Genomic DNA, 14,675 nt, shown 5'->3' on the forward strand with positions numbered 1-14,675 from the left:
GAACTGTAAATCAAACCCTTTGTTACTCCTTTAGGCTCTGTAAATTTATTTCTAAAGACAGGTGCATCATTCTCTAATGTTGCTGCATAAATTACAAAAGTAGAAACTAAGAGCTCAAAATAGTCATATAAATAAAAGTGTTAGAATATAATTTCAGCTTCAGAATAATTTACAATTGTATCACATCCAATAGGATACAGATTTTTACAGATAACCTGAAGACCACTATATATTTTCCCTGTGTATTACTATTCAAAACTTATTTCATAAATTTCATTTTCCCAGGTGCTGAACCTAATAGGTGAATTGCCATATTACATGTGTTTTCCTTCTAATTGCTACGCACTCTGAAGTTCAAAATCTAGACTACAGAACAAATAGCAGATCTCTTCTCTTTTCAAAATAAGTCAACTCAGTTGATAGCTGGGATTAATTCCCATTTCTCTCTATTTGATATGTGAGCAAGAGAATCACAACTGCCCACAATAATACAACGCAACAAGAAGACTATTTACATGAGGAGTTCACAAGACTATTAATCCAATAGTCCAAGTCACATTTAATGTTCAAAGGCAATTGCCTACATATTTCGCAGACACTTTGGGTTGCAAACTAATGTCATCTCTGTTTTCTTAACAGAACATCTATTAAAATATCAACCCAGGAAGTAACACACTGTAGGATGTTTTAGGATATTTAGTTATAACACCAGTATCCAAATAATTAATGTAAATAAGGTAGAAATAATTATCATGCAATATAAATGTTTATTTGTTGCTATCATATTATGTACTGTTTTACACTAATTCTCATTACTTTGTCAATTTCACTGAGACAAAATTCTTAAAAAGCAGTTTCTCTGGTTGATTAGTTTTATTTTCCCTTAGGTCTCATGAGAATAATAATTAAAATATACTAATAGATAGTTTAATAATAGTGTTGGGTTTACACAGAATTTTTGATGAACAAAATATATATATTACCTATATAACTATAGGTACTAAGGGAACTGAAGATCAAACAGGCCAGGTCTGTGTGTCATGTTCTTGTGATTAAGCCATTTCATCACTGAATATATACACCAGGTTGGTTAATGACTCTAATTTCTGGATCGCTCCAAAGTACATGGCATATAGTTTAGCAGAGAAGATACTGTGGGAAATGACAACACAAAATTCTGAACTCTAATAGGTGATAAAACGTGCCTTAATATTTGGCCACTTTTTATCACTTCTTGCCTAGATATCTCCATTATGAAGAAATCACCTATTTACAAAATGTTTTATGGAAATAAACACACTTCTTTCACTTATAAAGACTACAGAATTTATTTCCCAATATTTCTCCCTCAGCCTCAAACAAACTGGCCCACTTCTATGGTCAAACTTTTTATTTATTTTTTTGGTGGAGTGAGGGAAAAACAGTTTATATTCTGTAATCTAAGTATTATCAACAGTTTCAGGAGTCCCATTTTTGAGTTTCCATATATCTGTACATTTTTCAATCACCATTGCTTCCTTCTGGCGCTGCATTACTTGAAGAATGTGAGGCAGTTGCAGAAGCTAAAGAATTAAATGGTATAAATACACCTTTCTCAAACCTTTTGAGTAGCAAAGGGAGGAAAAAATTCAGTACAGATAACTATATAACTTTGCCCTTTATGGTTTTCCTTTAGATTATTTGTTAAAAGGAAATTATTAAATTTTCATGTGCTCTGTAGAGTCTTGCCTTGGTTTATAAGATGAAAAAAAAAAGGGAATATTAACTACTTCATTTCCAAGGGATAGACACTACCTGCCTATGTGCATTAGCAGAATTCTTAGTCATTTGGGTTGCAACTGTCTTGAACTACAATGTTTTAGGATGTGCCTTCACTGTGGATTCAATGTCCATGTCGGAGGTCAGGAGATCACAAGCTTTATTCTGTGCCTGCAGTGATCACGTGGTGAAGCGAGCACAATTACAGAACATTTCTGCAGCCAGCTTGGCTCAAATCTCCCTCTCTCTTCTTTATATATATATATATATATATATGTATATATATATATATATATAATTTACAACTCTGATCTGCTAGATTATTTTACTCAGGCAATATATCTGAATACATGCCTTCCAGTTTTTAGGATGATTATTTAAAATAAAAAATATCATTAAAAATCATTCTAGTATGGAATTTCTTTGAACAAAGTAGATTATAGAGCTGCAGGGATGTATTAATTGGGGAAGCAGGTATGCTTTTCCAGGACAGAGGAGGTGTGAGTTTTAAGCAGATATCTTGTCTGTGTCCTTCTGATGCTCACCTGAACAATTTCTTTTCATTGGTCACGGTTTCTTCGGGAAAGGATTGCCTGCTGCCAAGAATGTGGAAGACAATGCCTGGCAAGAATCACAGAAATGCCATCTACCAGCGCAGATTTTGCAGAAGGCCGCAGTGAGGACGTGCCCAAAATCTGATCATAAAAGCACAGGTTCCAGAAGCTTTGGTTCTATCTCATACCGTAATGTCACTTCTTATTTTATCCTTCATCATTTGCCATTCAACAAAATAATCAAGATTATTTATACTAGTTATAAAGCCACATCACAGTTAAATAATAAACTTTCTTGAAAATGCTCAGAGTGCTTTGTGCAGCTCCTATATGCTAGATTACAAATGTGTATTATTGCTACCCCCATCTCCCACCCTCTAAAATATAAAGCCCTTACAAGGGTATTTCCTGGCAACTTTTCAGCTCTTTTTACCTTTTAAAGCAGGCTATCATCTCTGAGTTTTAAAAAATGCCAACATCTTTGCAGGGTTTTTGTGCTCTAATAAGGAAAGGGTATAGAACATTTTAAAATCTGTCTTTAAAAGTTAATATGAAGAAGCATAAGTTTGCAACTCTCCCAAGTATCTTAAGAAGGATTTACTACTACTTTGAATAACTATCTCATTTGGCTTATTTGCTGGTAATTGCATTCCAATAGAAGAAGGATGCTGTTTTTAGAGATCTAAAAACTACATTATTTCAATAGCAAAAGCATTCCTGTTAGAAATATAACAGTAATATACATACACAAGCAAACATAAACACATTCACATGAGGATAGCACAAAATAAAAAAAAACTATGCAAAAAAGTATGTTGTCTTTCCTAGACTTTATTCATTTATACAATTAATTATATCCCTCTGGTAACAATTTTATTCAACTAAAATCCATTAATTGTTTGAATTATTGCATTGCTATTTGGGTCCAAACAGGAAAACCTCTAGGACAGTAATAAGCAAACTAAGTAACTTCAAAAACCTTCAAATTTTTCAAAATGAAAAAATTCCTGTTCTGCTTCAGAAATCTCTCATCAGTCAATGTTTTAAAAATACACAGCATGGTCACTGTAATGATCATGATTTCATACTAGTTTTGCTTAAAAATAAAAAAAGCACGTTTTGTGACAAACTAAAACATATCTTTGATGGTAGAAAAGCAGATGTATAGGTGAGGACATCTTTCAATTTACCTTCATTCGAGGTGCATCTAAGTGACAAGAGAGGGTGAAACTCTGCTTGTTAACACACTACTGATGACTCAGGCAAATCAGATGGCAAATTACCTTTGAGAGGTCTCCAGCCTCCAAATAGAAGCAGATAACAAACACATTCCAGGTAACCCAGAGGACTAGCCAGACAGCATACTGTAGAAAAAGCAAGAGAGAAGTAACAGAAAATTAACTTGGAATCAGCTGAGTAAGATTTAAATGGAACTTAAACTTTTGAACACCCAAATCTTAAGATTAGTGGAAAATATTAGACATTATTTCTAAGGAACAGGCTGAGGTGCACATTTTTCTCTCTGTTGATTTTTTTGTCACTGTTATGGTCTCATTATAGCCCAAACTTGCTTAGGGATAACTTTTAGACTTTTATAGTAGCCCACATTTATGTTTTAAGTGGGGATGATTATGTTTCCCAGATATCTAATAAAATTGGATACACCAACAGATACGTCAAATAAAAATCATCCAAAAGAGACTCATATCTTCCTTTAGCAAAATCAACCCCATGCTTGATAACATACAATCTTTCTCCAAGTTATCTGGTGTCATCTTCAAATCAGTCCCCATGCCTCAGTCGCATCTAACCAGCTTTAGTTCTCTGGTGTCTTCGTTTCCTGTCTCTCTTCACCTTCTTCTTTTATTCTCTCATGATCTCCCATTACAGTGACCATTGAGTTATTATCTCTGATTTTACACGGTTGGCTATTCAGTGTGTTTTCATCACTTATGACAAATTTTTCTTACCAAGATATAGTTCTCAGCATTTGGCCAACTAAAATATATTAAGCATTTAGAGGGCAACATGCTAGAAGGACACTGAAAATACAAAGACGAAACATAAATTCTCCCTGAATTCAAGTCAAGTGACAGAGACAGGTAAGAAGAGATTATTATTATACAAGAATCATAAAAAGATTAGTTGAGCACAAGGAAGGAATATGGGAGAAGTATATAAACTATCCTGAGAAAAAGTCCTGCAAAGCTTAACAGAAGAGATGAAATACCTTCCATAGGGGTGAAGCAAGCTATTTTGTGGACTTTACCAAATAAAAGTATGGAGGTTATAAGGGCTATGATGGAAAGTGCTGAAAACAAAGAAAACATCAGGTGTGAACTCTATAAAATAAGACAAGAAGATATCATGTCATTTCTCTGCTAAATAAATTCCAATAGCTCCCATCCTGTACATGGTGCAATCCAAAATTTTTATTTCATAGTTCAAGAACCTCCATGATCTTGTACATGTTATTTTTTCAGACACGTGTTTCAATTCATCTCTTATGTCATTAGGGATTACAGGCACATCAGATTACTTGCTGTTGAGCCGACACAGAAAGCTATTTCTTACCTCTGTACCATTTTGTATATTATTCCTCTATCCTTTAATAATTTTTCTCTTCCCTAGGTACTCCTTTACCACCTATCAATATTTTGGTTTTCACCAAAGCTCAATTTAAATATCGCTTCCTGAGTGATAACCAGTCAGAATTGACTTAGCCCAACGAGTAGTGCTTAGTGCTCCAATGAGCTCTTGCTTCCCTTAATTTGATTCCAAATGTCTTATATCTAATTATTTGTATATTTTCCTCCAATGTCCAATCATAAACTCCTTGAGAAAAGGGGCTTTTTAAAATGTATGTTTATATCCCTAAATTGTTAACTTTGTACAAAATAGATTTCAGAAAGTATTTTGCAAATCAATGAACAAATGAGGAATAATACAGAGAAAATTTTACTATTTTCAGATGGAGAACCCATTCTCCTGTCCCAGACCTGGTTTTAATGAGAATACTATGATCACATATGTAGTGTGAAGAGTAAGGGTCCTACATGATGAGTTTATGTAATAATAAATAGTGACTCAGCTGTTTTCCAGATGATGGATTTACCTTACTGCTGAATATGTATATTGTTCAGTGAGAATAAAGTAAGAGCAATAAACTAAATGGTCCAAGACATAAGAAGGAGTTTGAGAGTTCTGTTTGAGGTAAGGGCTGGGGACTGGATATAGGGTCAGAAACCTAGACAGGCTGCAACTAGGAATGTTAGTTATAAAACAGAGATCCAATGAATATTTAAGTTTGCACAGTATTGCAAAGTGTATATTCATCTTACAATTTAAAATAACAACTAAAAATCTAGATTTATTTGACTCTTTGACAGATTTGGATCTAAGTTTTAGAAATATAATGAAGTGTTGGGTCATACTTTAAAGGTAACAGGTTAAGAATTAAAAGTGTTTATAGTTTCCAGTGGCTTGGTTTAAGTGACTTTATAAAAGAATAAAAGAGTGACTGACTGAAGGTTTTTTTTTTTTTTAAAGGTTTTCTTTATTTGACACAGAGAGAGAGTGAGAGCAGGAACACAAGCAGGGGGAGTGGGAGAGGGAGAAGCAGGCCCCCCGCCGAGCAGGGAGCCCGATGTGGGGCTTGATCCCAGGACCCTGGGATCATGACCTGAGCCGAAAGCAGACGCTTAACGATTGAGCCACCCAGGGGCCCTGACTGAAATGTTTTATCCTATCCTTTGTTCATGGTGATACACTTTTCCCACCTTATTTATGATGGGAAGCCAAATAAGCACTATTTTTTAAAAGCCAAAGTAGCACAATTAGGGGCACCTGGGTGGCTCAGTCATTAAGCGTCTGCCTTTGGCTCAGGTCATGGTCCCAGGGTCCGGGGATCGAGCCCCGCATCGGGCTCCCTGCTCAGCGGGGAGCCTGCTTCTCCCTTCCCCTCTGCCTGCCGCTCCCCCGGTTTGTGTTCCCTCTCTCGCTGTGTGTGTGTCTCTGTCAAATAAATAAATAAAATCTTTAAAAAAAAAAGAATATCAATGTTGTAGTTTTTCATTTTCACAATCGAAATTATATTTTAAGCTCCTTAAATACTGAAAAGGTTATCTGCATCCTTGAGGTATACATGTCATAGGCACTATTTCAATATTAGATATTGAATATATAATAGGAATTGGACTTTTCATCCAGATACATTTAGACATCATCTACACTTACTTACCTTAATGTGTATGTGCAGATCTAAATTATACTTAGCTTGGTTAAAGAAAATAAGCTGAAAAATTTATATTTCAGTCCAAAATCAATAATTTTATGAAGGATAGGTGAGATAATGGGTCACAAGCAAATGAATAGCACATAGAGATTAAGAACTTGAGACCTAAGGTCAAGCTCTAGTCACTTGGGAGCTCTGTGGCTATTTTCATGCCAGATGGTCTCACTACACTTTAGTTTCCTCAAACATAAAATAGCCTTAGTAACAGGAGCAAACACACATAGTTTATATAAAGATGGAATGACAGAGTGTTTGAAAATAGTCAGTATTTGAGTTCTTACTACCTTCTGCCATTTTATTATGATTATATCACCACTTCTTGTTTAAATAATATAGCAGTAGTCCCCAATTTTTTATCTCCTTAGGATACTAAAAATACACTTTTCACATTAATGTAAAACATTCTTTTATCTAATTGAACTTGCAATCTAGACCTGTTTCCCTGAATGCCACATATTCTTCTCTAGAATGTTCTTTTTGGATACATTAATGCCAATGTTGATAGATCATGGCATTTTATGAAACAAATCTTTCTTCATTTAATTTCATTAAAACTATACTATTTCTGACTCAGCACCCTACATAATTATAAAGCCTTCTGTATCTTGCTTTATGAGCTGCTTTTTTTATTCGTGTTTATTAGTAATAACTTTTTTTAAAGATTTATTTATTTATTTGAGAGAGAGGGAAAACGGGGGGGCCAGAGGGAGAGGGAGATAAAGAGAATCTCTTCCTGCTGAGCATGGAATCCCACATGGGGCTTGATACTAGGACCCTGAGATCATGACCTGAGCCAAAATCAAGAGTCGGATGCTTAAGCAACTGAGCCACCCAGGCACCTATTTTGTTCTTCTTTTTATCCCTTTTCTCACAGAGTAATTTAGAAGGATATGTCCAGAATGAACATAACAAATATTCTTTCCATATCTTTGCAATTTACTTGCATAATTTTCATTTCATCCTGTACTTCACTACAAACCAGTTGGCCTCACAATGGACTCTACATCATTAAAGATTTACAAAAGAGAATCATCACCTTTAGTGGTGTGATACCTTTAATAAACACAGAAACCCACACATGCTAAGGGGGTAATTCTTGCATTTCCCAAAAGCCAGGCTTTATCTCATTTAACTTTATTCATTAACTTTCTCTCATTTAACTTGTATCCCCTTTCCTTCATTCTCCTCTTTTTATTTATTTTTCATACTTGCTTCTCTCATTTTAGTAGCTGGCATTTGCCTAAATCAAATCATCCCCAAATGAATTTTGCCTAGTTTCTTAAATATAGATTTTGCGTTCCCTTGTAATCTGGCCTGTGAGTGATTTTTTGTCAATTAAACCCTATCTTTCACGCTTCTTAAAATTACTCATCATAATTATTTAAGAGTATGAATATCTGTACTAACTTCTTCCCAGTTGCTACAGCTACAGTTGATGTGATATAACTGACAATTCTCAGTTTGAATATAATTGAAAACGATGTCCTGCCCAGGAGAGATAACCTAACAGGATAACAAAGTATACAATTTCCAGATATCACCTTCCTTGTAGTTATTTGCTATAAAACGAATTTTTCTTTAGCCTCTTTTTTTTCTGTGAAAAAGAAATCTGGTATTTTATGTTTCGGGTTAAAAAAACCAAACAACTATGAGATAACTGTGGTGATAGAAAAATCCTATTGTATGATGAAATTCATTTTTTAAAGGCTGATTTCTGTAACACTAAATGGACCATTGGAGAGGCTGATTTAACTTGAGTCTCCAACTAAATGGTAAAAATTATCAGCTGAAAAGTAATTGAATCATCATGGTTTCCCTCTTGTATTTGTGGCTCTAATGATGAAATGAAATTAGCTGCATAAGATAAAAATTAGTTAAGGCTGTCAGTCATGACAGGCCAGAATATTGGCCAGATCCACAGACACGGTGCTATTACAGGCCATGGTTACATAATAATTAGCAAGGTAGAGCCTCAGACGAGAAGGCTGGTAAACATTTTATTGGAAAATAATGATTTGCGCCTTAATGACACTGCCATTGCTTTTCTACCTCTCTCTTGAAGCTTCCTAAAGTCTGTATTTTTTGAATTATAAAGTATATTTAACATACACAAAACATGAATTTTAGCATTAGTTTCTCAAGTTTCATGTACACACACATACACAGATACAACTTTTTCATCCTTATTTGAATTATATTCAAATTATAAATTATTTTGAGGAAAATTGGAATCTTTAAGGCACTGTATTTGCAAAATAACTTTTTTTCTACAAAAATTCTGGAAGAGAGGTTATTAAGACAAATGGAGTTTCTTACTTTCTTACTAATTCACAATGATTCTAAAATCAATTTCAGGAAAAAAAAGAGTTTCCCATTAAAGCAAGCATTCCTTGAAGAGGAGATTTAAATTCATGATTTTTCTGGCCTTCTAATTTCTAATTTCTTTTTTTTTTGGATGTCTGGGGAGAATAAAACATATTGGAATACTATATTAGTAGATACTAATCGAATTTTTCGAAGAACATGTTTCTATGTTTATTTAGGCATTTTTTTTTATAGTAGAAGATTTCTCATGCACAATGTTACTGGGTGAAATATTGAAAAATAACTATATTTTCATTATGTAATAAATTCTAATACATTTCTAATTATGTTTCACTATAACTTATACTTTTTAAAATGTTATGCATGAAAATAATTTTGCTTGGACCCTCGAAGAGCATCCTTCTTGCAAACTATTTCATTGTTTTCGTTCTTTCCTCTCCCTTCCTCCAATATATTCAGGTTACAATTGGACTGTAAACTACATCAGGGCAGAGACTATCTTTTTTGTTTACCACAAAAATAGCTGCTAGAGTGTGTGTGTGTGTGTGTGTGTGTGTGTGTGTAGATAAATGATAGATAGATAGATGATAGATAGATGGATAGATGGATGGACAGATAGATGGATAGATGGATAGACAGATAGATGATAGATTATAGATAGATGGATAGACAGATGATAGATTATAGATAGATGGATAGATAGATAGATGGATAGATGGATAGACAGGGATAGAGATATGAGGAGGGAGGGAGAAAAAGAGGGAGAGGGAGAGAAAATGCTAACGCAAACATATATAAATATATATGAATGGACTAAATTATATTAGTGACTTTCTCTTAAAAATTACAATTTAGAAAATTATTATTCAGTAATATTACTGTAACAATTAGAAGATGAAAGAGGGTAATGCAGTTCAATCACTGGCCACATGATGCCCTAAATACTTAATTAGAAAAGGAGTTGGGCCAGTGAATCAGTTAACATTTCACAAGCACCAGCTGGATGCAAGTGACTATAACAGATGCTGTAGAGAAACATTACAAGGATATAACAAAGTCAATCCCCTAAAATGATTTTTATTTATCACTGACATGCAATTGATGTGATCTATAGGAATGTTTTCAGGAATGATTACTTTTAGTACAAAGCAAAACTATCAGCTCACCAACATTACTGATATGGTGTTGCTAACAGAAAAGGAATAGTGTAATCCATTCTAGTAAACTCTGTTAGAAGCATTCTTAAGAAGAATTATATTAGTAAATCATACCTTAAAAACAACTTCTTTAAGCAAGGGTTTAGAATTATTAATAATCTGGTGTTTTAATAAATATAAATGTACATTCATAAAACAAATATCCTTGGTCAAAATAGTTAGACTATATTCATCTTTTGTTCAAAGTTAATTACATTTTAGCTTAATTTTATCACCTTCAACAGCAGTATCACAATCTGCTCAGGCATTCTCATCAATTCCTCATCCATTGTTATGATTAAAAAAAAAAGAGCAAAAGTGGCCCACAGAAAGGAACTTATTTCCTAATTCTTGATCATTTTATGACCAGGGACAGGCTGCTTTATGATTTAAGTTCCGTCTCTTAACTCAAAAATCCTGTTGTATCTATGCCATACTATAAAAACTTGTCCCTTAAGAGAAATACCTACATAAAAATACACTGTTATTACAACTTCCTGTTTGACCAGGGATGAAGGCTCTGATCAGTTAATTAGCCAGAACTGGATAGAAATCCAATTCTAATCAGACATCATGTTGAAGATCATAAAGGAAGGCAGGTTTCTACCTTCTCATTTTTTACCAATGCTGTTATCATATGATTAAACTTCCTTGTGATTTTATATTTACTTAGATATTTTAAAGACTGCATAACTTTTAGTTCATTTTAAAATAAGATTTATTATTCTTTTTTTCCCAATTACAAGAAATTTCTTATTGTAGAAAATACTTAATATTTGAATATCAAAAAGAGAAATTTGGAAAATACCATACTTAGATATAATCACTGGTATCATATATGTTTAAATTAAATAGGAATCTTGTTCTTTATTGTTACTAGATTTTTTTGCCACTTGATTAAATAGTCACCTTGAGTATTCTGCAACACTCATGTCAATTCAATGATAAACTATGAGTTATTCAACTAATTATCTATTAACTTTTTTGTGCTTCTCTTATTGTTCTATTTTGATCAATTGCTACAAATCTGAATTTTCCTTAAAATGTTTAGTTTGACATATTAAATCATACCTGAAAATATTTTGCTTACACAGACTATTTCTAAGACAGACTATAAATGTTAGAATATCCAACGGGCATTATTATTTTTTTTAAAAGATTTTATTCATTTATTTGAGAGAGAGAAAGAGCAGAAGGGAGAGGGTCAGAGGGAGAAGCAGACTCCCTGCTGAGCAGGGAGCCCAATGTGGGGCTCGATCCTGGGACCCCGGGATCATGACCTAAGCCGAAGGCAGCCGCTTAACCAACTGAGCCACCCAGGCACCCTCAACGGGCATTATTTTAATGAACATATAAACATGACTATTAAGTTTTATGCAACTCCAAATAAAAGCAGCATCCCCAAAGGTAGTCTATTCTTCTTGAAGCAAAAAGTAGAAAGTAATTCTCTTTGATTGAAAAAAACAATAATACTCATTTAGCATGAAGACATCTGTATACCATGAATTTTAACTCATTGAAAATATTTCACACAGAGATATTTATAGCTCTACAGCCCTAAAACTAGGAGAGTTCCTTTGAAAGGACTTTCGATATTGAATAAAAATAAATCAAATTATATAGGAACATTCTAACTGATGTATGCAAATAAGAGATTTGAATAGCTAATATAACAAAACTAGTGAGAGCTAATATAACAATCTACAGTTTTAAAATCTGAAATTTATACAGTTTAAGAATCAAACAGTGATTTTATTTAATGATATTTATTTGTCAAGCAGGGTTTTTAGATGTTGATGTACAATACATAGATTATAAAGTGATAAGTGATGAGAAAAAAGTCTTCCCTCAAACTATTAAAAAGGCAATTTCTGTTTCATTGTCACATAATCATCACCACTTGTGTTTAAAAGTGACATCAAAAACAGTATTTTTGCTAATCAGTGAATAATTAAAAAGTCAAATATACTGATCTCATTGGTTTTAGAAATCATAGTTAACTCTAATAAGAGTGGTTTGCCCTGTGCTGAAGTTTCTTGGACTAGTCCAATAATACTTAAAATATATGAAATTGCTTCTAGGTCTGGTGTTCTGGTGTTTGAAGATCAAGTCAAATGATATTATAATGTATTTAAAAAAAAAACTAGTATCATGTGAATTTGAAAATTGTTATACCATACATGTAACACTGTATTTCATTACTTTGCTGCTCCTCTGCTCCCCACATATAAGATGGCAGACTGAGAAATAGCCCTCCCAAAGGTACTGACATCCTAATCTCTGAAACCCACTAATATCACTTTATGTAGCCAACAGGAAGGAAGGAAGGAAGGAAGGAAGGAAGGAAGGAAGGAAGGAAGGAAGGAAGGATAAAAGTCTTTGCAGATGTTATTAAAAGTTTTTAAATGGGGAGACTATCTTGGATTATCTGGGTGGGACCAACGTAATCACATATATCCTTATAAATGGGAGGCAGATGGATGTTTTACACACACAAACAAATGGACAATGTGAATAGAACAGAATGAAATTTGAAGGTGTCAGCCTTGAAGATTGTAGTGATGTGTCCACAAGCCAAGGAATCTTAGCAGCTCCCAGAAGCTGGAAGAAGCAAGGATGGGATTTTCCCCTAGGACCTTTGGAGGTAATGTGAGCCCTGATTTTGGCTCAGTTATACTGATTTCAGACTTCTGGATTCCAGAACTAAGAGAGGATGGATTTCTGTTGTTTTAAGCCACCAAGTTTGTGGTAATTTTTTATAGAAATCACAGAAAACTAATACATCCATCCAACTCTTCTGTCCTCCAAAATCTCCCTGTCAATAAAATGTAACCCTGGAGATTATAATGCCTAGTACTTGTGGAGATGTTCAATTACCTTCAAAATTGAGATCCACTCCCTTTGGACAATTGTATCACTGCTTCAGAATCTGTCCATTGCTAAGGTTTGAATGGCATGCAAACAGAAATATTTTTTTAAACTTGTTTGTCTTATGTAATCGCTGTGAAAATCTATAATAGAAAATGAGGTACTCTTGTTTTATGAGTCTCAATCAATTTTTAGTATATTTCCAATATTCCAACAATATAAGGTTGTTTTATTGTTTTCAGAACTTACTGCATAAAGTTCTAGGATGCAGAAATCAATAAATTCAGAGTCCTGAATATTGCCACACTTGTAAAAAATGTCAAAATTAGTTAAGTACCTGGAAAATATATAATTTCAAGTAATGTTTTATTGCAACTAACTTTAAGGCAAGGCAGAGGGAAAGCAAGTGATAACCATTATCAATATGATGGGCTGATATTTTTTAGTTGGGAAAATGGATCACATGATACTAAAAATATTAAAAATTCTAATAAACAAATAGCAGTCCTAAATTTATCAACCATCATAGTTGGCCTTAAAAAGTTGGAGAGGTGTTAAATTCCTGATTACTTAATATCTGTCAACCCAGTATTTATACCAAATATTCTTCTGTATCACTTTTTAGCAAATATTTTAACAGTAAATACTGTGACATCTGGCCCAGTGGATTAAGTGGAAAACATTATTTTAGGTATACGCATATTCCTCTGACCGTTTTGACTACTTTGACGGCATCTATGACTCTAATTCACCAGTGTATCCTATGATGCCTATGAATGTTGAATCCTCTTTTCTTATGGCAAATAATTAATTTAAAGAAGACACACTCTTATCCATATATTGAATTATGGCCTTCAAATTGTGGTTTATGAAAGAATTCATGGCACATATGGACAATGATACTACTTGTAAGGCACAGTAATGTAAATAAAGGACATAGCCTGCTGCTGAAATGACTGAATCAGGGGCTTTGGCCACCCCAGGTTCCTGAAGGACTCAACATGCCAACACATTTGCAATCTATTAGCTGTGACACTCCTGGGAAGTTCTGCTCAGGAAAACATATATAATGAACAATTTCTTTTTAAAAAGATATGCTTGCTTATGTATCAAAAATAAAGTCTGCCTGTCTGACCTGATCAATAGGATAGCTAGTTCCACACAAGTCTTTTTATTCTATATAGTCACTTAAAGGATGTTTTGGAGTATAACATAACGGACCCAATTGTGTGACGATTGTAGCTAACATGGACAAATCAAAGAGGCAATGTTCAACTTAATGGACAAATGTAAACATGAATATGTATTTCTCCCACAGTATTCTAAACTAGTACTTGGTACTTTTTAGACTGCAAATATTTGTTTGAATAGTGAAGTTCCAAATTTACATATGTTAATACATCTTTAAATGTTAATAATGAATTAAAACTTATAGAGTGTTCTTTCCATCTTAGAAGTATTTTTCATTACCTTTCTTTTTTTTTTAATTTACTAAATGACTTTTCATTTTCTATCTCAAAGGCAGGGCTTAAATTCATTACCATCAGGACTATGTTGGTAGGATGGGTAAAAATGAAAGCAAAATGAAAAACAACTATTCAATCAGGAATGCTTTGGCTACAAGTAACATAGTGAACTAAATAAGAGGTTTAAACACTAGGGTTTTTAAAAAATATTTTC

The 14,675-nt window shown here is 33.5% G+C and overlaps 1 protein-coding gene across 1 annotated transcript in view; it reads right to left on the bottom strand.

Annotated features, from left to right (window-relative positions):
• Window positions 1-14,675, bottom strand: part of NKAIN2 (sodium/potassium transporting ATPase interacting 2) — a 506,022-nt gene that overhangs the window by 431,250 nt on the left and 60,097 nt on the right. Inside the window, exon 3 of the mRNA XM_088023742.1 lies at window positions 3,596-3,676. Within this exon, the coding sequence (XP_087879868.1) occupies window positions 3,596-3,676 (81 nt within the window). The remainder of the gene's footprint in view (window positions 1-3,595; window positions 3,677-14,675) is intronic.

Source organism: Eumetopias jubatus, unplaced genomic scaffold (assembly GCF_037043125.1).
Source record: "Eumetopias jubatus isolate StellerSeaLion01/CBP00866 unplaced genomic scaffold, mEumJub1_p1.0 scaffold_6, whole genome shotgun sequence".
Classification (NCBI taxonomy): domain Eukaryota; kingdom Metazoa; phylum Chordata; class Mammalia; order Carnivora; family Otariidae; genus Eumetopias; species Eumetopias jubatus.